The following is a 26,966-nucleotide window of genomic DNA, read 5'->3' on the forward strand; positions in this document are numbered from 1 at the left end:
TTCCTACAAATATCTGTATTATTAAAAAACTAAATTTAGAAAGCAATATTTTGAATGTAAATTTTTTAATATATTAGGTAATCAAAATAAATAAATTAATAAGAAGTTTGATAGTTTTTGATTCTAATATAATATAATAAAAATATATTTAATTTTTTATCAAATATAAATTTTACACGTTATACATATATAATAGAATTTATTTTAGAACACTCAATAAAAATTATACTAAATTATTTTCTATACAAAATATATAAGTTTTAATATATATATGATAAGATCCTTGTCATATTTATCATGACATCATATATATATTTTTTATATAATATATGTATATGCATATATTTATCTTCATATTAAATATTAGTTTACATATATATTCGCCCAGGAGGCGCTTAAAACAGTATCACATGAAATACCAGGGTTACCTATCTATTTCCTTACATCATCTATGGGATAAGACGGCGCGTGCGTATGCGTATATGGCCTGTATGCGTGCGTGAGCGTGAGCGCATCACGCAGCGTGTGTGGCGAGAGCGGTATTGAAAATGGCCGTGCATAACTCCAGCGCAGAGTTTACCGATCCTCGCGAGGGATAGTTCCTCCGCGTGTCGCGAACGAAACGCGTGAAATCGCACGCGCGCGTGTCGCATCGATAGTGCGTGATTCTCTCTTTTTCTCGATGGACGGATCCCGCGAAACGAGACGCGCTACGTCAACCAGATAGCGGCTACATTCCGGTGGATTTTGCAGCAAGGAGGGGAAGGAGGAGGAAGAGGAGGAGGAGGAGGAGGAAAGCGGTTGTGTCGTGTCCAGGACCTCCAGGCTGATTTCGCTTAATCGCGCGGAACAGGTGAGCCGAGACGTTCGCCCGTGACGTTTCATTTCTCGCGAGTCATTTCCGTGACGTTCGAACGTTGGGTCCGCCCTGGAGTCACAAGCTGACACGCGGCATCGTGTCATCTCGACGAAGTCGCCCGAAGCGAGAGCATTATACGGCGCCCCGTTCTCTCTTTCTCTGTCTGTCTCTTTCTCTCTCTCTCTTTCTAGTTGCATCGAGAGCGGTATGTTCTGTTCCTCGTAGCTGCACTTCTCTACACTTTGTGCGTTTCAAAATCGGATTACCTACGTATATTCGTATTTTCGAGAGAAGGGGATTGTATAGGTAGGTAGGTAGGTAGGTAGGTGGACACAGGTAGGCACGGAGAAGGTGCAGCTGTGAAGAAATCCGTAGGTTTTACGCGAAGGATTATACGGCGGACGTCATAGTTTCACGCGACACAAATCTTCCGTCTGTCGCCAACGTCGTCATCGTCGTCAACGTCGTCGCCGACGACTATCTCCTCGCCCTCGTCTCTCACGCGCCGTGGGAGATTTCCAGCCGTGTGTCAGGGCGTGTTCGTACGAGAGAAGAGAGCTAACCGCGTACGAATACATGGATAATATACGCGAGAACAAGATTTTCGAGTCGAACGGCGCCCTCGAACGTATCGGCGACATTGACGTAACGACGTGACCTATGGTTACCTGTCAAAATTGTGTCAACCCGCGTGACCGAGCGTCAACACCTGTCGACGACTCGTGTTCTCTCTCTCTGTGTGTCTGTCTGTCTCTCTCTTTCTTTCTTTCTTTCTCTGTCTCTCCTCGTTGGTCATCGTTCGCTTCGTTCGTTCATTCGCGCGATTTCTCGTTTTCTTATCGCTCGTTACGCTGCCACGCTCGCGATGCAGGCGGATCTCGCGCGATAAATCAGCGCGAGATGCAAACAGCCGAGGGCCGAGGCAGCGCTATCGATCAGGAACGACGACGACGACGACGACAAGGGTGGCGGATCGTATTCGAAAAGAGGCTAAAGAGGATTATCGTCGATGCATCTCTGCTTCGTTACGTGTGTGCTTTTTCCATGTATTAGTATGCGATACTGCAACGGTATTCCGGTATATCAACGCCTAATTGAATTTTCCGTTTCCCCGACGAGCCGATCCGGGGGACGTTTTGCAAGTCTTACCCACGCGAAATGCTTTTACGAGTAAGGAGATGTTCTGCAATCGTTTGTCGTTGTGTGTCACTTCACTTCCTCTTGAAAGGAAACGTCGACTCGTGGAAGAGTGTGAAATATATTGGCGTCCGGTTATTTCGTATTTTTTTTTTTTTTTTAAATCTAATTACGTGACATTTTCTCCGTTCGCATATTAACACGAGAACCAGAAGATAGAGAAGAAAAGCAAATTACTAATCTAAAAAAAAAAAAAAAAAATACAGAGTGTCAATTTAAAGTATGTAGTAGAAATTCAAATTTTTATATAATGCTTTTGTTAAAGTTTTAGAGAAGCTTTTGTGTTTCTCCATATCTGTTGACAAGATTCACTACATCATAGATAGTAATTTTTTTTAAGCTTATCAATGATATCTGATTTTTTTTCGAGTTCTGGTTATCTCTTCTATCATTTATAATGTGTACATGTGTGTGTATATGTTCGTGTGTATGACGTGTCTAATATATTTCTCATACAATAAATTGTTTCCAAAGAATTTTAAACGTGCCTCTTGTTGCAACTTTGTATATGATTTCCAGTTCTAAACCAATATAAAGAGAGAGATCTTATGGAATGTTGTTCTACTGACTATGTCCTAGTTTTCTCCATCACTGGAATTTCTACAACATTCACTATTTTCAAACTGCTAAAACACAAAAATATATTATTGTTATATTAAAAATATGCTTTTTGTTTAGTATACAACTAATATTAATATATTAAATATATAAATTATACATATAAAGGATATATATATATATATATTTTTTTTTTAATTTCAAAATATGAATCAAATACCAAGTTATGTTAACAAGATAAATTAACATAGAGTTAATATCGTACAAACAAATGGATGATTAATGTGATAATGTATTAAATTTTTTTGTTTCAGAACGCTTGATTTCAATATAGATTGTGTATATAATTATTGAAGAGCAATGGGTCGCATTCATCTTATTTGTACTCAAAACAGTTTGAGCACAATAATCAATTAAGAAGTGTGGTTTAGAATTCATAAAAATGAGGGAGTGGTACGGCACGGTCCCTTGGTATCCAGCAGGGATCTGAAACAAATATCTGTGTTTAAAGAACTCTTGATACAATAGATATTAAAATAATGGACACTATAAAGTAATAATTGTTTTAAATACCGCTTATTACAGCGTTGAGAAATAATAGAGAAATGAGCTCGTTTAAGCATTGAGCAAAGTAACATTTTATGAATTTAATACACAATTGTTAATATCTACATTTTGTATAGTTGAGGAGTATTTTGAAGAGTGTGTGTTCAAATTATAATAATAGTTCAGTTTGTGTGTACGTGCAAATATATCAACAGTGCAACTGCCAAAATGTCATTCTTATCAAATCTGAAGAAAGCATTCCACTTTGGTGGTAATGACGCAAAGAAGAAGAAGTTGTATAACAACATTAAAATGGACTGTAACCCAGAGGAGTTTTGGGAAATGGTGGGTGAACTAGGCGATGGTGCGTTTGGTAAAGTTTATAAGGTAATATCGCATAAAGAAATTCTAGTCTGTTAAACATGGTTATATTTTATCCAATCTACATATTTTTAAATGATTGTTATACTGTTTATTGTAGGCACAACATAGACAGTCCAATCAGCTTGCTGCTGCAAAAATGTGCGCATTAGAGGGAGAAGATGATCTTAGTGATTTTATGATTGAAATAGATATTTTGTCAGAATGCAAACATCCTAATATTGTTGAATTACACGAAGCCTATTTCATTGAGGGAAAATTATGGGTATGTTACTTTTTTTTTTTTTTTTTTTTTTTTTTTGTAAAAATTTTAACACTTATAATAAAAGTTGATAAGTTAGATAATTATTTCTATGATGTAATTAATTGATCAATTACTATGAAAAAGAAAGTAAAAAGAGAAACATTATTATATAGATGTTAATTGAGTATTGCGATGGTGGTGCTGTGGATTCCATAATGGTTGAGTTGGAAAAAGCGTTGACTGAAATGCAAATAGCGTACATTTGTCAGCAAATGACTAAAGGTCTTGTTTTTCTACACAAATCCAAAGTTATACACAGGGATTTAAAGGCAGGGAATGTTTTACTGACTATGGCGGGAGGTGTTAAATTAGGTAAATACCTCAACTTCAATAAATATCTACATTTCCACTGTGTATGTGCTGTTGTGTTTTAAACTTAATAATATATTAGGTAAATACCTCAACTTCAATAAATATACATATTTCCGCTGTGTATGTGCTGTTGCGTTTTAAACTTAATGTATAACAAGAATTTTTGTTTTTGATTGTAGCTGATTTTGGAGTATCTGCAAAGAACAAGCATACTTTACAGAAACATGATACATTTATTGGCACTCCTTATTGGATGGCACCCGAGGTTGTTTTATGTGAAACGTTTAGAGACAATCCTTATGATTTTAAAGTTGGTGATATATTCTTATATATAAGTGTATTTATATTATCCTTTATTCCAATTTCAACTTATAAACATGATATTTTTTATCTTATTTAGGTAGACATCTGGTCTCTTGGTATAACTCTGATAGAGTTTGCACAAATGGAGCCACCGAACCACGAAATGTCACCGATGCGAGTGCTACTTAAAATACAGAAAAGCGATCCGCCGAAACTGGATCAGCCTGGGAAATGGAGTAAGGAATTTAATGATTTTATTGCTAAAGCACTTATAAAGGACCCGACCTCACGACCTACAGCTGACGATTTGTTAAAACATCCGTTCATAAGCCGAAATTTAGATCCAAAGCCTATCAGGGATTTGTTGCTTGAATATAAGGCGGATGTTGTTGAAGAGGAGCTTGTAGACGATGAAGCGGAGGTAGGTTTTATTTCTCACTATACATTTTATTTAAAATTTTTCAGGTACATGTTAATTATGCAGATCGTATGCAATGAAACTAATTTATTAAGTTGATCAATAAGTATAAATTCATAGAATTGAATATAAATAACAAATACATGTATATATTTATATTTAAAAAATACAAATTGCATCCATAAATATTTTTTGCATGAATTAAACATATTTGCTTTATTATATACAAAGAAGAAGAAATATTTTAACATAGTGTTTTTTACATATCTTAATTTATGCCATAGTTGCATAAACTGTCTATAATTTAGTATTAAAGTTTCAATTTACACAATCATATCCAAAAAGAATTTATTCTAGTACAAGAAGAGTAGCATGGGTAGATATCCATACATTTCACAATTTAAAGTTATATATATTGAATGACAGTGCAGAATTAACATGTATTACACATTGTTACATGCTTCCGTTATTATAGAAGGCCAAAAAAACGAAAAAACACAGAGAACAATATCAGCGAATTGGTAAGCTGCTTCTAGGTGAAGCATATATGTGTTTCTCATTTATAAAATGGAATATAAATTGTTAAAATGTTGATCAGAGTACATATCGATTTTAAAACCACTATTCCCGCGTCCAGTATTTCTAAAATATTAAGAACATATGTTTATAGTTTGTTGGTTTATAAGTTATAAATTCTTGAATATGAGATGAGAATATGATGTGAAATTGTTTATATTTAACTGCAACCGATATGCATGATGTAATCATCTTACAATTAGCAAATATATATAAATATATATATAAATATTGCCGTAATAATGGTTGCAATATATAATAATGCATGCATTTAAAGTTTAAGTTTGATGTCATAAATTTTACTTTTCTCTACAATCATGAGGAATAAGTGGTTAAAAGTGTATGTGTAGAATTGTATTGATATATAGTAGAGAATGTCTTCTATATAAAATACATATTGGTGTGATCGAGATGTATTTGTGATAATTGTAATTACTTTGGTTGTGCATGCGGTTCTCCTGGCCCTCGCCAGCCTCATTACCCCAATGTATGTCAGGTTAGTAGCTTGCACTGTCGTATTTTGTGCGCTAACAGGATCGATTAATCCTGATTGTGAGATTGAAAGCTGTGTAATATACAAACAAAATTATATATTAATGCATAATATAAAAATATTTTATACGACAGTCTTTCATGTTGTAAGTTGTTTTCTCTGAAACTATTAAAAAATATCAGGGAAAGCGATCAAAATTTTTTAGTTTTAAGGCTTATTATGGAATAAATGATGTGTTAAGATAAAAGTATCATCTAAATAGTATCGTAAATAAAATATAAAATATTTATTTTCTGATGATTACACTTTAATATTTTTATATGTGGAATGTGATGAGAATTCATATAAAAAAAAAATATTAAAATTTTATTTCAAAAAGCAAGGAAAAGGTTGCTTATATTGGAAGATCTAGCAGTTTTATTTGTCCGTGTAAAAGATTTCAAATATAATAAAAAGAATTTTGTTATTTGTAATAGTTTTTATTAGAAAGCAACTTGTGGTTTACATGAATGAACCATCCTATATGTACAGCATGAAATAATATTATATTTAGTATATTTTATTTCTTTTTTTAACGCTTTATTTATGTTACATATTTTTTATATCAAAGTGATAAACTCTAAATTATAATTACAATCTACAGTATTGGTTTAAATTTTTATCTATGTATTTTTAGTTACATGTTACTTTTAATATCTCATTATTAGCAATGATAAGGAAATTAAATGACAACAAATTAAAAGAGATTTTTTTTCTATTTTATTTGTTATATTCGCGTATAAATCACACGTACATTAATGTTTCAGGAGCAGCGCACGTCTCAGCTTCCTCTGGAGCTGGATCAAATCACAGATGACTCCGCTCCTACGCGCCTTGATGCTGAAATTAAGAGTGAGATATTTTACAAAATTTTACTCCCATATCTAATGGACACGACAATGTAAAGTATACTAATAATGTTTTCTTCGTTTTTTTAGTCACCGATAAAGAAAATCACGTGGCATTACCTGCGCCTGTGAAGAAAGAAGAAAGTCATAAGCGTGAGATTAATCGGGATGGTGAGAAGGAAGACAAGAATAAAAGATTACGTAAAGCTGAATCCAAAGAGAACATACAGCCCGCACTTGCCGAGAAAAAGCAGGTATTTGACATAACTCTTTATCGTAGTTAACGATTAGTTCATCGTGTCTTCGTATTTGAAGAGCAGTTTTTACTATCGTGTATAAATTATTTGTTCAGGCACCTAAGCCGCCAAGCGAAACAAACGAACGTAGATTATCTCGAGATAAAGGGCCGGCACCTCCACCACCACCCATGCGTCAAGATAGCGAAGAAAAGAAGAAGAAGGACGTCGAAGAGAGAGAGAACATTCCGAAAGACGTCGAAAAGATCGTGAACTTAACGGATAAACATAAATCTGCTGAAGACAAATCACAAATTACTAAGTTGTTGCAAAATGAAAAAACAGTAGATCAGCAAGTGATAAACGTTAAAGAACAAAGAAACTTGGAACTTGAAGATCGAATGCAAAATGAATTGGATGGTTCCGGAAAAATAAAGAAAGCTGAAAATGAAGATAACGTTAAATTATTCGATAATATAAGAAGATTTGAAAATCAACAAAAGTTAATAAATAGCAAATCGAGTCCTGTTTCGAAAAAGCAATTAGGAGTAAATGAGAAACGCAAATCGGCACCAGTAAAACCAGAAATGATTGAAGATTTGTCGAAAATAATATATAAGCAATCATCTTTGGAGGATAAGGATAGGTAAGTAGTTTTTATTTAGTTAATTATTTTTTATTAGCGCGTATTAAAATTCGAGTATTGAAACTGAAATAGAGTTAAAAAGTTGAAAATTCTATTATAAAATAATATTTCAATTTAGGTTGAAAAATAAATTATTGTCCGTTGATGACGTAACGAATTATGATCTGCACTCTCGAGAGAAAGAGGATTATAAGAGTTTAGAAGAAAAACGGAAATCCGTTGGAGAGAAACTAAACGCTGTATTGGAAAAACGATTATCCATGGATTCTGCAAAAAGAATAAGTGACGGTTACATGGAAGCTTTGAAGCATACATCAACCATCGCATCGACGATTCTATCAGAGAAGAATAACATTAAGGCTAATTCCACAGAAGATATTAAGACACAGTTTGGCCTAATAAAGACTGAGAATGCGACTGTGAAAAGTCGCAGCGCGGGATCATCCAGAAACGATTCCTTGGAAAGCTTCTCGGACGAATTACACGTTAAAGTGGATGATAATAGAACGGAACGCGCTCGAAAAGACGCAGTGAGCGACGATAAGAGTTTGGAGAAACATGATTCGGGAATTAACGTGTCGGTAATTACGTCAACGCCACTGAAAAGTAGAAGCGGTTCGAGAAGAAGCAGCGGAGACAATATAGTCGTTATTACTGGTAAAAATTGAATAACAAATATCAATTTTGAATAGATAAATTTATCTTTACCTTTTCTCTACTTACGTTATATTATTTATGTTGCAGGAAAAAGTCAACCCGAGCAAGAAGTACGCTTAAACACTTCGACTGTCCGTATTACTGCCGACTCGCCGGACATGTCGAATAGTCTAGCGAGTAACATAAGTCAGGTTACCGTCGTGACGACGCATCCGCCTGTACTGGTGGACGCACCCTCGACGACGACAACAACGACAACACCTCTTCCGCGTCACACTTCACCGACGTCGGAGGTCGTTATTGTTGCCAATGAAATGAACAAGACTCAGGTGAATGACAATTCTATTGTTGACGAGGACGCATTTCCTAGTCTGGATAGTCTGGAATACACGCCACAGGAACAGCCTATCGTACTTACCGACGTGTCCAAGAGGATTGGTAAAAAGTTGGACGAGTCAGAGGTTATTATAGTGAGTCCAATTGTAGACGAGTTGCAGGATACCAGTCACGTGTCCGTAGTTACGGTGGGCGATGATAAAGAACAAGTGAAAGATTCTTCGATATCCAAGAAACACAATGTTATTCGTACCGGTTCATCTCACAGCGATCTTAGCTCGAACGAGAGATCAAGTTTGAGAAGCGATAGTGGAGATGAGAGCAGCAAAGTGATGATCGCCAGTACGACTATAGAATCTCCGGAAGATAACTACGAGAGAAACGGAGCGAAGAAGATGAACGGATTGATCAAAAATGAGATCATGTCGCATCATGCCGATGATAGAATTGTGAAGACGGTTAAGCCGAAAGAGACCAACGTCAAGAGTTTCGGCAAAGAGAAACGAATCTCTCCGGATAGCTTTGAAGGTTCTAGGTCTCAGAGTGATTCCAGTTCCATAAGATCGCACACGCCGAGCAAGAGCATCGATCGCTCTGACGCCGAATCCATCTCAACGACGATCAGTCAAGATAGCAGGGAGTCGAACAAGGAAAATCGCTTGAATCAAGCTCAGCACACGGAGGTCGACGAGGAGGTTGTTCTACGTCGTAAACCCGATTATAATCGCGAGATGTCTCGACCGACTAGAACAAAGGAGGATATACAGATGATGAATCTGAAAAAGAAGACGAGAAAGCGCACGAGAAAGTTCGAGATTGACGGTGTCGTGGTGACAACGACAACTTCGAAGGTCATATACGGCGATGATGAAAATGGCAAGGTATACGACGATCAGATATTCAGGAAGCAAGAGCTGAGGGAATTGAAGATGTTGCAGAAGATGGAGCAGAAACAATTCCAGGACTTGGCACAGAAGGCACAGTTTAACAAAGATCAGCAAGAGAAACGGTTCGAACAGGAACGACAACTCTTGGAACGTAACGCTGAAGCGGATTTAGAGACACTCGCCAGGCAACAGAGACAGCAGATCGAGCGGGCAGAGGCGCAGCAGGAGGTTGATCTGCGACTGGCGTCCAAGAAAATTCGTAGCGAGCAAGAGAGGGAACTCAAACAGTTCCGAGAGGGCCTGAAACAAGAATTGAGATTATTGAAGCAAGAGATAGACTTGATGCCAAAGGATAAGCGGAAGAGTGCGTTTAAGATACGAAAGGAGAAACTCGAAGCAGAGCACGAAGAGCGAGAGAAGCTCTTCCTGGAGAAACTCAATGAGAGCCACGAGATGTCGCTGAGGCGATTGTCGGATAGTCACCGCGAGAAGATTGCGTTGATGGAGCGGCAATTCTTGCAGCAGAAGCAACAACTGATGCGCGGCAGGGAAGCGGCCATCTGGGAGCAGGAGGAACGGCAGATACACGAGCGGCAACAGTTGCTCAAGAAACAGCTCAAGGATATATTCTTCCTACAAAGACACCAAATGCTCATCCGGCATGAGAAGGAACTGGAACAAATGAAGCGAATGAATCAAAGGAAGGAAGAAGAATTGATCAAGCGGCAAACAGTGGAACGTAGAAATTTGCCTAAGCGTATTCGCAATGAAATGAAGGCGCGTGAAATGATGTTCCGTGAATCGATGAGGATCTCGATGTCGTCTGTTCTCGCGCCGGATCCCGACGCTGAGCGGGAAAAGCTGAAAAAGTTCCAGGAGAATGAGAAGAAGAGATATAGAGCGGAGCAACAGAGATTCGAACTGAAGCATTCCAGGCAGCTCGAGGAAGTAAGGGCCCAGAGCGACGCCACAATCAAGGAACTGGAGCAATTGCAGAATGAAAAGCGAAAGATGCTGATGGAACATGAGACGCTAAAGTTGAAGGAACAGGAGGAGGCTTATGGCAAGGAAATTCGTGAGTGGAAAGCGCAACTTAAGCCCCGAAAGCAGGTAAATACTGGGCAAATCTTGGATAAATGGACAAAGATTGTCCTAAATTTTATATTTTATTGATGTTTCTCTTGGATGAAAAAATTGATCTTTGACAGCCTGGTAATGTAATTGCTTTTGAATTTTCTATCGACCCAGCAATATGTGCTTTACTTTCAAAATTATTATTTTTTTTTTTATTTAATTTGACGCATTTGTAACAGTGTGTGAGAATTTAGTTTATTCGGAAGGTCGGCGCAAACCGACGCAACGGTATAAAGTAACCGAGAACCGAAATATGGGCGCAAACTTAATTGTTCGATTGATTGTTTCGTGTATTAAATACGTCCGCTTCTGCATCCAGCTTGCGTCGCTTTGCGCGGAGCTTTTAATCTGCATGACTAATCATTAATAAAATAAAAATTGCTGTAAATAATTAAAAACAATTAGAGAAAACAGGAGAAAAAGAAAATATACGATATAGAGTTTGCAGTTAAAGTTATTTTAAACGCAACAGAGTGTCGAACATTATAAGTCTGAAATAAGCCTTGATGTACCTGTTATAGAAGATAGAAGCTGATCTGGCGGCTGAAATGGAAGCATTGGAAAAACTCTACCAAGACTATTTGCCTTCTTCTGGTCTTCTTAGTGGTCTCTCTTTTCCCTTTTTCGATTACTCTAAAACCGTAATTTCCGACACTTGGAGGAGATCTCCACGCTTACCGCGCTCCACTCCCACCTCTCCGTCTTTCACTATACCCAGAGTGTCGCTAAAAATTAGTGCTTCGGATGCGGGTACCTTTGCGTCAAATGGCACACTCTCACGAAGTCACTCTAGGCCAGACCTAGTGCCACCTTTTCGTAGATAGTAGTTTGTTTTAAAATTATCCTTTTAATAATACGTTTGTGTCACATAGGCAAAATGTTTCAAGTGTATACATGTATATATGCGTATACAAAAATTGATGTTTCTTTGTGTTTCTCTTAAAGATATGGAGTACCGTCTTTTAAGTATACGCATGTATGGATTTCCAAGTCTTCCTAGCTTCTGCGAATGGCAAGCTTTATTTCCATGTGTTGTATGCATGCATTTAACGCATCAATGTATGTGTGTCCATAAATATCCTTGATCTAAAGTAAAAAAGTTCGTACTAGCAAGAAAACATCCTTTAAATCATCTACATTTTAAAATGTGTCAATTTTGTTGCAATTTCAATCTTATATAGCTTTCTTTCAAATATAAGATTTCCATATTTATATGACATACGCTTTCTTCTAAATAATCATAAAAAAAATAATCTGTGCTTCACTCATTGGTGCCTTTAATATTAATGCCATAAAGTTGGGTTCTCAGTAGATATATAGATTAGGTGTAGTATATATACATATATCTTTTATGTATGCAATTATATAAAAAGTTATTAATATAACTTAAAAGCTAAGTAACTATATAGATTTTGTAAAAAAAACTTGAGTATCGTATTATATATAATAATATAACAGATTAATTTATTCTTTATAAATTACGATTCCAAGAATAGGAAAAAATACGCACAGTCAGTTAGATAGGATCTTAGACTCTTGAGATATATGTAAAAAGTCGGTGAGATCATAATTTTTTGAGATCTATGTAAAAAGTTTGAGCGTGTGTGATCTGTGGGTCAGTGTTCTTCTTTTCTCTTTCTCTTTTTCTTTCATTTCCATTTAATTGTGCAATTTTTTGTCAACTTAATAGTTGATAAGAAAATAATCTGTCGATAAAAATGCTTGAAGAAAGAAAGGAGAAGCACTATTAATGAATTTGTATCTAATATGTTAAAAGTATAGATTGAAGTTAAAATTATTAATATACAGGAATATTTATGAAAATAGAAATAACAAAAAGAATAATATAGTTTGTGATGTATATGTACATTTTTAGAATTATATGTTAGATTTACATTTTGTATATTGTAACTTTGTTCATTATTTCAATTAATCATATGTATATCGTAAATTATGTTGTATTTCATTATAAGCTTAAATGGTTAAAATATGGAAGTAACAGGGTAAGTGTGGTTACATGTTAGAATTAGCAAAATAAGGTGCAATGAGTGGTTTCCATAATGGGTTCCATAATTGTTTAATAGCATATACAATCTATTTTTTTTTTTTTATATATATATACAGTCCTCTTACTCGAATATACATACAATATACATATATGTGATCCTATAAAAAAAATCCTAGTGAAAAGTTAAAAAGGAGATTCCACAAGTTTCGGATTTCAAAGCTGTGTACAAAGTGTTAAGCCAAGGTTAGTCTATAATATTATTGTAAAACATCGTTGGACCATGCTTCATACGCGTCTGCAGCGATTTTGTAAATACAAAGATACTCGATTTTTGTTTCTGCACATTTATTCCCTTTTAGAGATTTATAAAACACCATCATAGATATTGCTAATTAAATGACACGAGAAAGATCTACATTCTATTATAATCCAATGTATATGAAAATAAATCTCTTTTTCTCATATTACAGAAACTTGAAGAACAATTCGCGTTACAACTGGAGGAACAGGAGGCGATTTATGGTCCTAGTGCTATACCTTTATGCTTGCCGGCCGACCTTCCCGACTTGACTCATCATACGACAGAGTCTACGCGTAGTTCGTTGTCTTCCGTAAGCGAGGGCTGAAGCTGAACGCTTTTGCGAATTATACGAGAGAAGGTGTATAAAATTATATATGCGTGCGTGCATGTGATCTTAATATGTCTAAACGTCATTGCGAAACTGAATAGTTAGTACGTTTTTGCATATCATTGATTTGTACATGTATATAATATCGCGATAAAGCGGTTTGGAACTGAATAATTTCTATCTAGATGTGGCTATATTGTTTATATATATGTGTGTATAAGTGAGTCATCATGAGAACAATGGTGATGTCTAAATATTTTTACACATTTATAATTCTTGGATAAAATTCAGTAACATTGCTCATCGCGTAACTTGAATAAAGTACTATTAAATAACCGGAATAGCGTCGATTTTTTTGCAATAGTACGGAACTTTCGGAACATCTGAAGAGAAACATATTGTAAACCATCGCTACGAAAGCCAGTTTACAATTTGATACTAACAATATTTTATCCAAAATATATCTGTATAGATTGTTACATATATATATATTTATATATCACGATATACACATTGATATACTTAAATTAATCCGCCCATACCTGATCTTGGAGTCTTATCGCAACATGAAAGACACTAACACTGGGTATATAAAAGCATACTCGTATGTATTATATAACGTATAAAAGTTAACTCCGTTAACTGTGTCAGTTAACCGATGATAACTTTAAGGGAGGAGACTCTTATCGTTGTGTATATACGTATGTTAATAGAGAATTTTACAGTTATATACAATTCCACAAACACGTGGAATGTATGTTTTCTATATTTAAAAAAAGAGAAAGAGGATTGTACCCTTATATCCTCCTATCAATTTAATTCGATTGTGTTGTCGGGGCGTATTAGAAATTTTTAATATTTGTTACATGTAATTTGTACAATAGCAGTAAAGAGAGCGCAGTATATGGCAATACAAATCACCCGACTTGTTTTAAACCATTACGATTTTAAAGTATTTACCTATACATAAAATCGCTGAATTATGTATATGGTATAAATTCATGTAATAATATTATTAAGCTGTAGTCACCATGTTCGGTTATAGTTACGTTATTTATAAAAAAAAGTTTATAATAGCAACGCGAGTATTCTACTTCAGACGAATATTTTAGTAAATATCCGTAAACTTGAATTACTTTGTTCCTTGAATGTCCACTATTTTCTCTTTCTAATATTATATGCTTGAAATTATATCGTGATAAGGCGTGATATTTTTTAAATGATGTTATTTATATACGAAATTATGATATATACTGTAAATATTTTATATATTTATATAAAATATAATTTCAATTTGTATATAATTTTCTGAGATATATAGATGCATATCTAAACACATTTCCTGAAAGTGAGTCTGTTCGCAATAAAGCTAAAAATGTTTTAAAAAGTTTTATATTAATTCTAAAATACGATGTACTCTACGAGAATAAATAATTATTTTTGGTTATAAGGAACAAAGTAATCTGAGAATTTACATTGCACTAAAAATCAAAGGATAACACCAAATATATATACATTGTACGTTTGCATGATTATAGCCTGATGACATTCTAGAGAATCTCTCTCGTAATGCATACTTAAAACGAGCATGCGTGGCTAATGCAAGCTGTAGATAAAGAGTGTTTGTATAAAAAGAAATATCTTTTTTTTTTTTTATTGTATAAATTGTGTCACTCTACGACGTGGATCAGTTTTGCAATACGGGATGTCTCGGAATACGTCCAATATTTTCCTTCGATCTTCTGATCATCTTGAAAATGATTTCTTTTTTCAAGAAGAAATCTCGAGATTATAAATAGACTTTAGAATTTTAGTCTAAAAGAATATATAGTCGAAGGAGGATGCACGACAGAAATGAGACATTCTAAATATATTCGAGGAGTTTTGTACATAGAATTCTGATGAATCGCTTAAATAATAAGGAACTGTAATCTAGTATAAATACCATCGTGTTACAATGATCGATTAAGAAGCAGATTTCTTCTTTCTTCTTCAATAAATACACTATATATATCTCTTTTACATAACGAGAAGATTAATTTTGTAAAACAATTACATCTTACTATTCCTATGTCACACACTGATCATTAAACAATTTTATTAACATTAATTATTAACACTTCTTCATTTATTAGCGACAAATATGGAAGAATTTGAATTATCATGTTAATTTATTTGTAAGAGTTTATATTGAAAATACATAAATTTCAAAAACTTGCGCTCTTGTTAAACGTCACTAAAAATATTTTACGTAAAAAGTTTTAGTAGTAACTATAAATGTATTATTAGTTTTTATAAATATATTATTAGTTTTTAAAAATGAAAAACTAAAAAGTGAAAAATAAAATATTTACACATTCATTATCAAGTAGAAAGTATCAAAATTATGTGAATATTTTAATTTCTCGTGTATTATGATATTATATAATTATTATATATTCATTTCTCGTGTATTATATAATATAATAATATATAATTTTGAATTTTAATGTAAACAACTTTTTGGAGAGAAAAGATACAACGTAAGATTTTTATTGAGATATATCTCAATTGAATTTCCCGCTTTGTTGGATTAATTCATTCTTGTTTGCATGAGAATAGCCTTTAGGATCTTTTCAATTCGATGATTTCTGATTGGTCCGCTTCTCTCAGATCCAACGAATCAAACTTCGCCTTCTTTTCTTCCGAATGTGTCTACTGGTCCATTAGAAGGGGACCAATTATACATCAGACAGGTTTCGCGTATTTTCTTCAATTTTCTTTCCGGTTAACGTCGCGGCATCGAACTGTCGTCGGTGAGTAAGGAGAATATTAATCGCGTGGCATCTGACTGAAATGACGAGAAATTGAGCATCATTTTACGTAAATAAAAATCCGTAAAGTCGTTATTAACATATTTTTCGTATATATAGATGTACATATGAAAAATCCCGAAGATATTTTTCGATCACTCGATGTCACAGTGCATATAACCTGACATTTCCTCGCCAACGCACATTTTGTTTTGTATACTTCTCGTCGACTTTGGTACACCTCGAATTTCAATATATCTCGGTGAGAGTCGAGATTGTTACAATGATAAATTTGCATTACAGGATCTAAGAAGATGAAGTACAATCGGCTGGTGTCCTCCTCGCGCAGGAAGAACAGAAAGAGGCATTTCACAGCGCCTTCTCACATCAGAAGGCGGCTTATGTCAGCCCCGCTGTCCAAGGAATTACGACAAAAATATAATGTGCGTTCAATGCCGATTCGTAAGGATGACGAAGTGCAGGTGAGTTTATCGTAGTCCTAAAATTTAAATCGTTTTTCTTATGCTTCTTCCTTCGTGAATATCTAATCGCTTTATTAACAATAATATTATTTGTCAAAATGTTAATACTAAAATATATATACATTAAACTTTAGAATATAAGTATATCTCTTGTAATGTATATTATTTAAGTGCACTTATTACATGATAACAATTTAGCATATATCCACTAGGGCAATGTAAATGAAAGAAGATCCCTTAGTTTTTAAAATTAAAAGTCTGAGAGTTTATGCCCAAAAAGATTTTAAATGTATAAAAAAGATGTATGAATTATTTTTGTATTTTATAGGTTGTACGTGGCCATTACAAGGGTCAACAAGTAGGAAAAGTTGTCCAAGTTTACAGGAAAAAGTTTGTCATATACATTGAACGAATTCAGCGTGAGAAGGCAAACAGTGCAAATGTATACGTTGGCATTGATCCTTCCAAGGTAACTACAATTGCAGTATAATTAATAAATTTATGGATATTGAATATAATTATATTTCTTCTACTTTTATGATGAACTACACCAAATCCATTCACATAGGATTAGATAAATAGCTCGACTTGAAAACTTCGTGCAGGGTTTTCCTGTATATTTGTTGACAAGTTTTGCTTGATCTAATTGATGCAGAAAATTGGCTCTGATATTATAATTATCTATCCTTTAATTTTGTAAACTTGTCTCTTCATACAATATCTTATTCCTATATTATTTTTTCAGACAGTTATTGTTAAGCTGAAAATGGACAAAGATCGTAAGAAGATTATTGATAGGCGAAGTAAAGGCAGACTGGCTGCATTAGGTAAAGACAAAGGCAAATATACAGAAGACGTGACAGCTGCTATGGAAACGTCGTAAATTTTGATATTTTCCTGTGTTTATGTATAACAATAAAATGTCAAAAAAAAAAAAAAACTTCAAATTTCACAAAAAATCCCTTATATTTAATACTAAAATTTCTCTTACATGTTTTCACACAGAAGCTAAAAGTACATACTTATTGTTACATAAAAATATAAATTTATTTTGAATAATAGAGAACTATCGCATTTCACGCGTATATTACACATAATAACAAGATTTATAGATTAACTTGTGCTTTTCACATAATAGTTTTCTATAAACAATACATATTTTTTTTTTTATTTTCTTACTGTTTCGAAATTGCAAGAGCTCGTAAAATATGTAAGAATAAATTAATAATATCTAAATAAATATTAATTGTTGCCAAGATATATTCTTCAGGCGAAAGAGTCTGCATTATTGCTTGTGTGTCGAAAACAATAAACAGGCAAAATAATAATGCACCACCGATGCTTATGGCTAATTCCAATGCAGTGCTATGAACAAAAATTTGTATCATACCACCAATTAAAAGACACCAAAGTCCAATGAATAATCTGCAAGATAAATAGGAAAGAATAAGTAACTGTGGAATTAAAGACAAAGTAACGCAGAAAAGATATACTAACCCGAATCCCATAAATGAGAAGTCTCGTTTGGTTTGGAAAGTGTAAGCTGTTAAACCGAGTAAAACCGTCAATGTTATAAAAAGAGCTTCCAAGACTACCGTGGTGTCATACATGGAGACTACGACTCCCACAGTATATGCCTGTACCAATGTCTGAAATTTCAAAAGGAAAATTTTTATAAACGTTATATGCAACAGAATAAATATGGTAATCAGAGCTTTTGTATACTTACAAATGCGCTTAAAAGAATTAAATTAGCAGGATGATCCCTTCTTTTTATCAACAGGCCTATTAAAATTCCCATTGTCAAGAAAAAGGCTAAGCCTACAGTCCATGGGCTAAATAATACATAAACAAATTAATGCTTATATACATATATTTATGTAATTATTCAAAGAAAGAATCTTACTTCTCTTGTACATATAATTTTACAGTTGAACTCATGACAAATACCGAAGCCACAACAACTGTCATCAAGAGCTGGATGCTCAACAAGCCATAAACCTTACGTAAGAAACCTATACAAGTCATAATGTTATTTTGTAATTAACGGATATTATAGGTAACAAAATATTTTCGAATTATAAATAATTATATTGTAATGTCAAAAGTGACATTCCATAATAAACATATGTTAATTTCAAATTTCTATAATGTTGTATACAATTACCCATTCGTATATTGAGATCTGCATTGTGCACATTGTTCCGGTATGCAAAATCAGTTTGTATTTCATGTTCAGATTGTTCTTTCCCACCTCGTTCAACATCTTCTTCAACCAACATTAATGGTACAGTAGCCATTTTTATTCTCTGAGAATAAACAATTTAGAATAACATTGAAATTATATTATTTTAAAAGAAGAAATGATAATTGGATTTATGTCATGCATAAAATACTAATCAAACAGATCAATATGTTTTATATATACATATATATATATAATAGAGAAAGTTTCAATAATATTTTATTATCCTTGAGAAAATAAAATTTGATGAATTTTTTCTTTTTCAATATGTAACACAACCATGTCAGAAATTTTCTCAAAATGTCAATTGCACACGATGATTATAAGGCATACCTTGATTTCTTTAGAAGCTCTGAAGAGCAAAATTGAAACTGTCAAGTTGAATTTACACTGTTTTGATAAGTATCAATTATTTGACATCGTTTTATGTAAAATCGATCGAATAAAAGCAGAGATACGTACGTATCATACGTATCATGGGAAATGTTATGTCTGACTACAGTGCCATCTGGAAAGAGTAAATTTGACAGGAAAAAGACGGGAAGTTCAAACAAGCGTTTTGTTTTTCTAAATTAGACGGAGATAAGAATTTTACAATGTAAATATAATTATTCTGTTCACGGAGATGTAATTTCTTAAATTTATAATTTAATCTTCACTTACATTTGTTGTAAATGTATAATTCTTGAATTTACGAATGTTTACAATAGTACTGTAATAACCTCTTCAGTTTGTAAAAAATATCTTTTATTATTTAAGATGCATCTTTTATTATTTAAGATACCATTAATATTTTAAGTAATTTCAAGTTTTATTATTTTTATGCAAGTTATATTATTTTATGCACACTTTAAAAAATTGACTTTTAATAGCATGGGACGAAGTCGTACACCATCGCCAGGAAGGCGAAGGGATCGATCCCGAGAACGAGATCGTGATAGAGACCGACGAAGAAGACGGTCACGAGAGAGAAGACGAAGGTATATTTAAAACAAAAAAAAAAAAAGATTATAATTTACATTCATAAAGAAAATATAAAATTTTCTAATTATTCCTAGATCTGTAGAACGAGACAGAATGAAGTCAAGGGAAAGAGATAGGGAACGAGAACGTGAAAGAGATAGACATAGAAGGTCATACACCAGATCCAGATCGAGAGAACGTGATAGATCAAAACATAGATCGAAACCAAAACCTTCGACAAATGAAAGACCCATTATCACAGGTATTCGAATACTCACTTAGTACATTCATATATTTGTATAATAAAATAGTACCTTGTTATGCGATCTGTTTGAACCTATAAATTTTATTATTAAGAGAAATATATATACATATTTATTAGATACTATACAGTTATGTTATATATTGTAGAAGCAGATCTTCAAGGTAAGACTCCAGAAGAACAAGAGATGATGAGAATAATGGGATTTTGTGATTTTGACAGTACTAAAGGCAAGAAAGTGGATGGAAACGATGTAGGCGCTGTTCATGTTATTTTAAAGAGAAAATACAGACAGTACATGAATAGAAAAGGTGGATTTAACCGCCCTCTCGATTTTGTTGCATAATCTCTGATAGTTTTAATCGACAAATATCTTATTTTATGAAGAATGACATCACAGACAAACTCTTCCAAGAGAGGAGGAGGAATAAATAAGATGATTATAGTCTACAATTAATGTGATAACACGCTATCAAATGCAACATTATGTATAACAAGACATTTATACTTAATATGTTAATTTTTCTATATTAATAGCTGAAATTGCAATTGAAGACCTGTATAAAAGAAAAACTTTATTAAATAATATATCGAGAGAATGTAATTTTATATGCCAAAATAATTTTATGCATAAGACATGCAATCCTTAAACACATGTTTTAGGATTCTTATGATCTTCTAGGTCGTTTTGAAGGTGGTGATTTTGTAGAAGCTTCCATAGATACATTGTTTGGATTTCTAGATTGTTTTGAAGTTTGTGATTCTGCAGACGATTCCATAGACACATCATTTATATTTGTATTAGATGTATTTTGACTGCGACGAGTATTTTGTGTATCCAACTGTTTTGAAAAACGAAACTTAATACAAATATCTTACATAATATTGAACTATTTATATTCTTACCATGCTTATATTCATCTTCTCTAATGCTTCTGTTAATTGCGTGTTCTTTATACGAAAATCTCGCGTTACACTATGCTTTATGTAAGTCTCTAGTGGAACCTATAAGTTAATAAACATTTACATGTATTGCAATTGCTTTTATTAATATAAATTTATATATACATATGTGTATTTCTTAAATACAATACTTACGCCTGTCTTTTTGTCAAGTAATAAAACTTCTTTATGAAATTGTTCAATTTCATATATCACACAGGGTATAATCTTAGTTTCTTTCAAAATCTTATTTCTTTTCACAAATGAATCTTTCGACTTTGATGCATTTTGAGTTTCCTGTATATATACGAAAATAATGTAAATTAATTTTTTAAATTAATTTTTATATATAGTAAGATTAAATTATATTTTACAGATGAATACCTCAGTATGTGTTATTAAATTATAAAATGCAGATTTTAATGGTTTTCCAGCTGATTGTATTACTTGAATAAATCTAAAATCACATAAAAAATTTAATAAATTTGGATATATAAATTCCCTATTTTTATAATATAAAGCATGATAGAGAGTCTTACTTGACTGATTGAAACGCTGCATTTTGCTTACTGGACTTTCCATAGAAATATTTTGTGAGATTACTAAGTATGTTATACAAAATTTGTAAGTTTTTGAACATAAAGTCTGTAGATGATCCTGGTTTAATAGCAACGTTGGCTAATGTATACAGTATTTGTATAATATGTGACAATTGTCTACACAAACTGCGTTCTTGCGTTCTTAGCTTTTCTTGATCTGTATATTTCAGAAGATTTTTATATGTTAAACATTACATATAAAATATGTAATACCAACGCGAAATTAAATACATACGTGCTTCGAGATCTTCGCCAAGTGGACAGGCTATATTTTGCTCGGCCTTAAGCCGCATCAGTAGCCAAGATACATTGTCCAACTTCTCTTTTATTGAGCTGTTTACCAAATTATAAAGCTGTATCGCTGTATCTTCGTGAATAATTTTCAATTTATTATTTTCGGATGGCTCAGCAGATGGCTACACATACATATTCAACAAGAAATCTTTACATTCCTCTCATACAATAACAATAAAATTATTGCAATAGAATATTATATGTTGTATACTAAATATACACACCTGATCGATTTTACCCACTTTGTCACATAATGCAAAAGATATGTCAATTAATAATTCACCGTATTCTTTATTATGCTCTTCTATATATAATAGATTTTGGAAAATAGTTAAAGAAGCTTGAGGATCCATATCTTCTAATTGTGTGAATTTCATCATCGAGTCGAATACCTTGTAGAATAGATAATATTTTATATGCTATTTATTTTTAATTTATTAAGTGATCATTGATTGCAAAAAATACTAACTTCATCAGCATTTGTTTCATGAAAATTGATTTCTTGTGTCAATTGATGTATAGTATCCAACAATATGCCAAGTATTTTTTTTGAATTTTCCTCATGTTCATCCTTTTCGCTGAAGAACGTTCGAAAACTCGTTCTTAAAGCAGCAATCATATTTTCTAGTCGTGCAGTATGATTTTCCGATTGAGTTGGTCTAATAGCTGTAAAAAAAATATTACATTTTTAGTGCTGTATTATATATAATAATAAAAAAGATATTACATATTATATTATATACACACACATGAAAGAAAATGCTCTTCTTTGATGATATTTTAGATACTTACGAATAATAACATTGAGGTATTGTGGCAATTCAGAAGTGAAGTGTGTGCAAATTAAGCAACATAATTCTTTAAAACATTCCAATGCCAATATAGTGCCTTGTTCGTCTGCATCGAGTACTTTCTTCAAATCTAGTATAATGTAATCGTACAATAACCTACATATAAGAAAAAAGACTTTAGAATTCACAAAAATATAAATATCTCACATATATTTATAAATGTTTCTTACTTTCCAATGTCAAAGTAAATCTTCATGTGCTGTTCTTTATGTTTCCGTAAATTATATTCTGTCAAAAGTTTAACATTTTGTAAGATTTGCAGCAGTGTTCGCAAAATGTAATGGTAGAAATCATCATTTTCTATCAACACATTTACTTGATCCGCAGTTGCCCAAGGAACGGATTTCCTATCATGATAAAATTATCAGTATTTGATCAATTGTATGTATATAATCGAAAGATACTTACAAATAAAAGAAAGATAAACTTTTGTATATCGAAGACAAATCTAGGATGCTAGACAATGTCTTTAAGGTTTTTGTTCGTCCAGTTTTCTTTGTGGTCGTATTATTCGTGTCATTTTGTGACTTTTTATTTTTGCCTTCTCCTTTTTTAGTTCTTGATACGCGCTACAAGGATAAAAACAAATTTTATATTCCTCTAAATATACTACACTTTTATTATCTTTTATTTTATTACGTACTATATACTTTTATTACCTTGGTACATTCTACTATTTTCATGTATCCTTTAAATAGATTTTTAATACTCTGTGCGGTGTCCGTGCAATTTACGGACCACGCGCCAATTCTAAATGATATGAGAGCTTCATAAATTTTGATCGTTAACAAAACATTTTGCAGTTTTTCTCGGTTTTTGATGCTGGAGTTGCCTAAATCAAGCTTATCATCCTAATGAGAGAACACAGTTAGAGAGATTAAATAATTATAAATATTTATATAAAATTTTTATATTTAATTTTATTTTAAACCTAATTTTCTTTGTTAAACCTACTATGTTTAAATTGGTATCGTCAAGTTTCGACATCCGCCTACAAAGAGATTCCAAAATCACAGCCAGCTCATCTACCAGAGTTGATTTTGCTAGAGCCGACTTGATGTAAATCTTTTGCAGTACAAATATTAATTCCGCGAGAGGTTCTTGCAATATAATTTCCTCCCCTTGTACAGTTGTACATAGTTCCAATTTAACCGGTACTGAGACATGCTCGTTTGTTTCAAAAAATATTTTTAAATGCGGCACTAACATTTCCAGTACATATTCCGCTATCTCGGTATTTATCAATACAGCTTCATATAAACCTAAGCAATCAAACAAAATTGATAATTAGATATTTAATATAAAACAAATAATATATAACCTTTTATTTTGCTCTATAATTATTTTACTTTGCTTACCATTGTATAAATGTAATCGAACTTCACATTCATGAGTAAAACATCTTCTTAAAATACCCAATATGTCATAATATAAACTTCTATTGTAAGCTGATTTTGTTACTTGAGTGCCTCTCTCTAATGTTACCTGTGAAACAAAAAATCTTATATAGTAATTTTAAACAGAAGTAGGTTCTATAAACTATAACAGAAGTTTATAATTTATAAATTAATAATTAATAAATGTGAGTTAATAAAACCTGAGTAAGAATGGATGTAGAACTTGTGCCAGTCGATGATGAGTTAATGTACTGGCTCGAGCTCATCGCAAGGCCGTTTAAAGAGTGCATCTTCAAATTCTTCAACATTTCTAAAATCCCGCTGACTGCCATTTGTCGATTTGCCGTACCGTTTCTGTAGAGTGCCTTCCTCAATGTTATGATCACATGTTCTCTTATGTTGACTGAGACTTTTATCAGTGGAAGGATTGCAGAAACGATGAAAATAGCAACCTCTCCGGGTATAAATGAAATTTGATCAAGAAAAGTTATCATAGAATCTTGATGGTCCAACATAAGAACTGTTAATTTCCGGCACATGTATGCTAAACAGTCTGTAAATAAACAACCGACATCAATAGTTGTTCTTACAAACTGCGACTAACATATTATATCTTAATACATGTTGAAATATTTAAAAATTTTACCAGTATATTGAGAAATACACGATCCACCCGCGATTATCTTATCGAGTAACGCCTGAAATATAGTCGGTACTGTTTCATGATGTTTTCTCATGATCTTTTGAAGTATCTTCATACCAACTTGCCATAAAGGATGTGCACCAGCTTTTGACTTATTCTCCACAGCCATAAGAACAAATGCAAGGTCCACAAGCCCTTTCAGCACTAACTGGCGATCCCTGTCACTAATATTAAAAAAAAAATTTTTATTAAATTATTTCTGACATATATTTACACTACATATTTACATTTTACCTTGTGTTGATGACATTTCCCATTATAGCCATTATACTACAAGAATCGGGAATTAGCTTTCTTAACCACGCGCTATTCTTCCGCCTATCGTCATTTTCCTTTCGTTTGCTAATGATCGTTCGTAGCATTTCAAAAATCTATAATGTATATATTGAGTTGATAACAATAAAAGCATAAGTATTAAAATGTAAAAAAATTAATGTATTGATTTATCACCTGGTTTTCATCAATAGAAGCAACTGTGAGCAATACAGAAAGCATAAAAGGTTCTAATACAGCTTCAGGAATGTGTGTTACATTTTTGAAATATTTAACATAATCCCTTATAAGCTGATGATTCAATTGTGCCGCTTGATATATGTGATATAATACTGTACTTTCAATATTTTGGACCTCCTTGAAATTCACCGCATCTGTGATCCAGCAATTAAAAAGTTAAAATTAATAAGATTAAAATACAAAGTATTAGAGATGTACATCAAATTAATTTTTGTAGATTATGAGAACTAATTTTAATTTTTCCCAAGTATATTTCAGATTATTATACTGAACCTTCTTACCTATAGTCTCAAAAGTGTCAATGCTGTCAGAATTAGCTTGCGAGAAACGTTGAGTAAAATATTTTCGTAAGGCCTCCAAAAGAAGTTTACTGTCCTGATTAGTACATAATCTTAATGACTGATGCACAAAAGGAGGCACCTCCTCCAAAGGTATATTCTGCATTCTTGTGCAAAGTACTGTAATAACTGTAGTATGATCCTCTTTTTGAAGGCAGATATCTCTTAAATGCACAAGTCATCAATTTAGTTACTATATACACATTTATTTTCATTTTACTAAAAAAAAAAAAAAAAAAAAAAAAAAAAATACAATTATATTTACCTAAACATTTTTGTCAATGAAGGCATTATCTCTGTATTCCATGAACTGTTGCATATATTGTTAATGATAAGAGATTTATATTTAGAACCAGAAACTTCACCATTCATATAATTAATATATTTCTCTTCTTCCAATACTTCCAACAGAACAGGCAGTAGATCTTTCCAGCTGAAAGTAATATTTGATGAAATTAGTTTCTCATATGATTAGGGATACATATTAGAGATATACATATATTAATCTTTTATATACCTTCTAAACTCATCGTCATTATTGCAAATACTTGCAAGACAGAAATCTACTAGTTTAATTAAATGTAATTTTGGATAGTTAGGGAAGTCTTCTACTATTCGAGTTACAATATCATTTGCATAACTAATCGAAACTTTGGCTTTGCCTAAAGCTTTCAAGGTAGATTCTACCAATTTAAGTCTCTTTGGATATAATTTTTCCGACTCTGAGCACACTTGCAAGACCTCGTCTAATATCTTGGAAATAGCTGGGTCGCAAATTTCGCTCGATATTAATTTTGTGAGCTGAAACAACGATGAAAGATCAACATTATTTTATATGAAACTCGCTTTATGTTCCTGAAATTTTTTTTACCTCCTCGGTTGACGTTTCCTGCACAAATTCGTGTAGTTGCTTTCGGTCCTTTTGATTAATCAAACTATTAAGTTTTGCGCTCATCTTGATCATATGACATAAATTGACAGTTCAATATTGTATTTATATAATCTCTCTGACACAAGTCAACAGATAAGCGTGCATTTTTCTTCTCATCGATGTTCAACAACATTTCCCGCTCTTGCAAACTTGCCAACCTGTCAAAGAAAAGAGACTTTCTGATTGATAGAAAATTTCTGGAATTTCCGTCGGAATTTGAGAAATTCCCTAGCCTCTGATAACCAATCGGAACGTCCGAAATAGAAAATTTACACTAGCAATTAATG

General features: G+C 32.8%; 5 protein-coding genes across 17 annotated transcripts; 3 read left to right on the forward strand and 2 right to left on the reverse strand.

Moving 5' to 3' along the window:
* Window positions 1-487: 487 nt before the first annotated feature.
* Window positions 488-15,394, forward strand: Slik (Sterile20-like kinase). 12 transcript variants are annotated; one of them, XR_012048513.1, is made up of 15 exons: window positions 488-853; window positions 2,929-3,547; window positions 3,642-3,806; window positions 3,959-4,157; window positions 4,337-4,467; window positions 4,558-4,881; window positions 5,354-5,396; window positions 5,892-5,950; window positions 6,754-6,838; window positions 6,925-7,088; window positions 7,187-7,716; window positions 7,835-8,373; window positions 8,461-10,706; window positions 11,252-12,981; window positions 13,209-13,348. XR_012048513.1 is itself a non-coding variant. In XM_072910667.1 (14 exons), exons 2-14 carry the CDS (start codon window positions 3,389-3,391, stop codon window positions 13,362-13,364), a joined length of 4,800 nt encoding a protein of 1,599 aa, XP_072766768.1. In that variant the 5' UTR covers window positions 488-853; window positions 2,929-3,388; the 3' UTR covers window positions 13,365-15,394. The 12 variants fall into 12 exon arrangements, 1 of the variants encoding a protein (XP_072766768.1); XR_012048519.1 differs by lacking the exon at window positions 488-853 and adding an exon at window positions 871-1,064; XR_012048518.1 differs by lacking the exon at window positions 488-853 and adding an exon at window positions 1,141-1,165.
* Window positions 15,395-16,061: 667 nt separating this feature from the next.
* On the forward strand, window positions 16,062-17,581 carry Rpl26 (ribosomal protein L26). 2 transcript variants are annotated; one of them, XM_072911111.1, is made up of 5 exons: window positions 16,104-16,162; window positions 16,280-16,394; window positions 16,463-16,641; window positions 16,970-17,110; window positions 17,387-17,581. In XM_072911111.1, exons 3-5 carry the CDS (start codon window positions 16,474-16,476, stop codon window positions 17,522-17,524), a joined length of 447 nt encoding a protein of 148 aa, XP_072767212.1. In that variant the 5' UTR covers window positions 16,104-16,162; window positions 16,280-16,394; window positions 16,463-16,473; the 3' UTR covers window positions 17,525-17,581. The 2 variants fall into 2 exon arrangements, with proteins under 2 accessions (XP_072767211.1, XP_072767212.1); XM_072911110.1 differs by lacking the exon at window positions 16,280-16,394 and having other exon boundaries at window positions 16,062-16,162.
* Window positions 17,582-17,588: 7 nt separating this feature from the next.
* LOC140676237 (protein lifeguard 4-like) lies at window positions 17,589-19,358 on the reverse strand. Its single transcript, XM_072911109.1, has 6 exons — window positions 19,220-19,358; window positions 18,809-18,950; window positions 18,548-18,656; window positions 18,371-18,476; window positions 18,139-18,290; window positions 17,589-18,066 (listed from the first exon to the last, which is right to left on the reverse strand). The coding sequence occupies exons 2-6, from the start codon at window positions 18,939-18,941 to the stop codon at window positions 17,817-17,819; spliced, it is 750 nt and encodes a 249-aa protein (XP_072767210.1). The 5' UTR covers window positions 18,942-18,950; window positions 19,220-19,358; the 3' UTR covers window positions 17,589-17,816.
* Window positions 19,359-19,382: 24 nt separating this feature from the next.
* Ytr (U4/U6.U5 small nuclear ribonucleoprotein 27 kDa protein yantar) lies at window positions 19,383-21,182 on the forward strand. Its single transcript, XM_072911112.1, has 4 exons — window positions 19,383-19,484; window positions 19,759-19,866; window positions 19,945-20,111; window positions 20,261-21,182. The coding sequence occupies exons 2-4, from the start codon at window positions 19,760-19,762 to the stop codon at window positions 20,455-20,457; spliced, it is 471 nt and encodes a 156-aa protein (XP_072767213.1). The 5' UTR covers window positions 19,383-19,484; window position 19,759; the 3' UTR covers window positions 20,458-21,182.
* Fanci (Fanconi anemia complementation group I) lies at window positions 20,674-26,823 on the reverse strand. The gene is made up of 22 exons (XM_072911108.1): window positions 26,620-26,823; window positions 26,266-26,549; window positions 26,014-26,181; window positions 25,692-25,912; window positions 25,348-25,544; window positions 25,132-25,268; window positions 24,841-25,061; window positions 24,395-24,747; window positions 24,156-24,282; window positions 23,752-24,059; window positions 23,457-23,648; window positions 23,206-23,366; window positions 22,968-23,144; window positions 22,739-22,893; window positions 22,416-22,612; window positions 22,171-22,338; window positions 21,888-22,068; window positions 21,593-21,809; window positions 21,438-21,510; window positions 21,210-21,350; window positions 21,018-21,116; window positions 20,674-20,953 (listed from the first exon to the last, which is right to left on the reverse strand). The coding sequence occupies exons 1-22, from the start codon at window positions 26,710-26,712 to the stop codon at window positions 20,780-20,782; spliced, it is 4,044 nt and encodes a 1,347-aa protein (XP_072767209.1). The 5' UTR covers window positions 26,713-26,823; the 3' UTR covers window positions 20,674-20,779.
* Window positions 26,824-26,966: the final 143 nt, after the last annotated feature.

The sequence above is a fragment of the Anoplolepis gracilipes genome, chromosome 2 (assembly GCF_047496725.1).
Source record: "Anoplolepis gracilipes chromosome 2, ASM4749672v1, whole genome shotgun sequence".
In the NCBI taxonomy this organism is placed as follows: Eukaryota; Metazoa; Arthropoda; class Insecta; order Hymenoptera; family Formicidae; genus Anoplolepis; species Anoplolepis gracilipes.

Excerpts from the sequence above, each read along its gene's own strand:
- Slik (XM_072910667.1), top strand. The coding sequence starts at position 3,389 with ATGTCATTCTTATCAAATCTGAAGAAAGCATTCCACTTTGGTGGTAAT. Across the intron at positions 5,951-6,753 it reads ATTACCCCAATGTATGTCAG|GAGCAGCGCACGTCTCAGCT; the intron begins GTTAGTAGCTTG and ends TTAATGTTTCAG. Across the intron at positions 7,089-7,186 it reads CACTTGCCGAGAAAAAGCAG|GCACCTAAGCCGCCAAGCGA; the intron begins GTATTTGACATA and ends TTATTTGTTCAG.
- Rpl26 (XM_072911110.1), top strand. The coding sequence starts at position 16,474 with ATGAAGTACAATCGGCTGGTGTCCTCCTCGCGCAGGAAGAACAGAAAG. Across the intron at positions 16,642-16,969 it reads GTAAGGATGACGAAGTGCAG|GTTGTACGTGGCCATTACAA; the intron begins GTGAGTTTATCG and ends TGTATTTTATAG. Across the intron at positions 17,111-17,386 it reads TTGGCATTGATCCTTCCAAG|ACAGTTATTGTTAAGCTGAA; the intron begins GTAACTACAATT and ends TTATTTTTTCAG.
- LOC140676237 (XM_072911109.1), bottom strand. The coding sequence starts at position 18,941 with ATGGCTACTGTACCATTAATGTTGGTTGAAGAAGATGTTGAACGAGGT. Across the intron at positions 18,477-18,547 it reads AAATTATATGTACAAGAGAA|CCCATGGACTGTAGGCTTAG; the intron begins GTAAGATTCTTT and ends TGTATTATTTAG. Across the intron at positions 18,067-18,138 it reads TTCTCATTTATGGGATTCGG|ATTATTCATTGGACTTTGGT; the intron begins GTTAGTATATCT and ends TTTATCTTGCAG.
- Ytr (XM_072911112.1), top strand. The coding sequence starts at position 19,760 with ATGGGACGAAGTCGTACACCATCGCCAGGAAGGCGAAGGGATCGATCC. Across the intron at positions 19,867-19,944 it reads TCACGAGAGAGAAGACGAAG|ATCTGTAGAACGAGACAGAA; the intron begins GTATATTTAAAA and ends AATTATTCCTAG. Across the intron at positions 20,112-20,260 it reads TGAAAGACCCATTATCACAG|AAGCAGATCTTCAAGGTAAG; the intron begins GTATTCGAATAC and ends TATATATTGTAG.
- Fanci (XM_072911108.1), bottom strand. The coding sequence starts at position 26,712 with ATGATCAAGATGAGCGCAAAACTTAATAGTTTGATTAATCAAAAGGAC. Across the intron at positions 26,550-26,619 it reads AGGAAACGTCAACCGAGGAG|CTCACAAAATTAATATCGAG; the intron begins GTAAAAAAAATT and ends TCGTTGTTTCAG. Across the intron at positions 21,117-21,209 it reads TACTTGACAAAAAGACAGGC|GTTCCACTAGAGACTTACAT; the intron begins GTAAGTATTGTA and ends ATTAACTTATAG.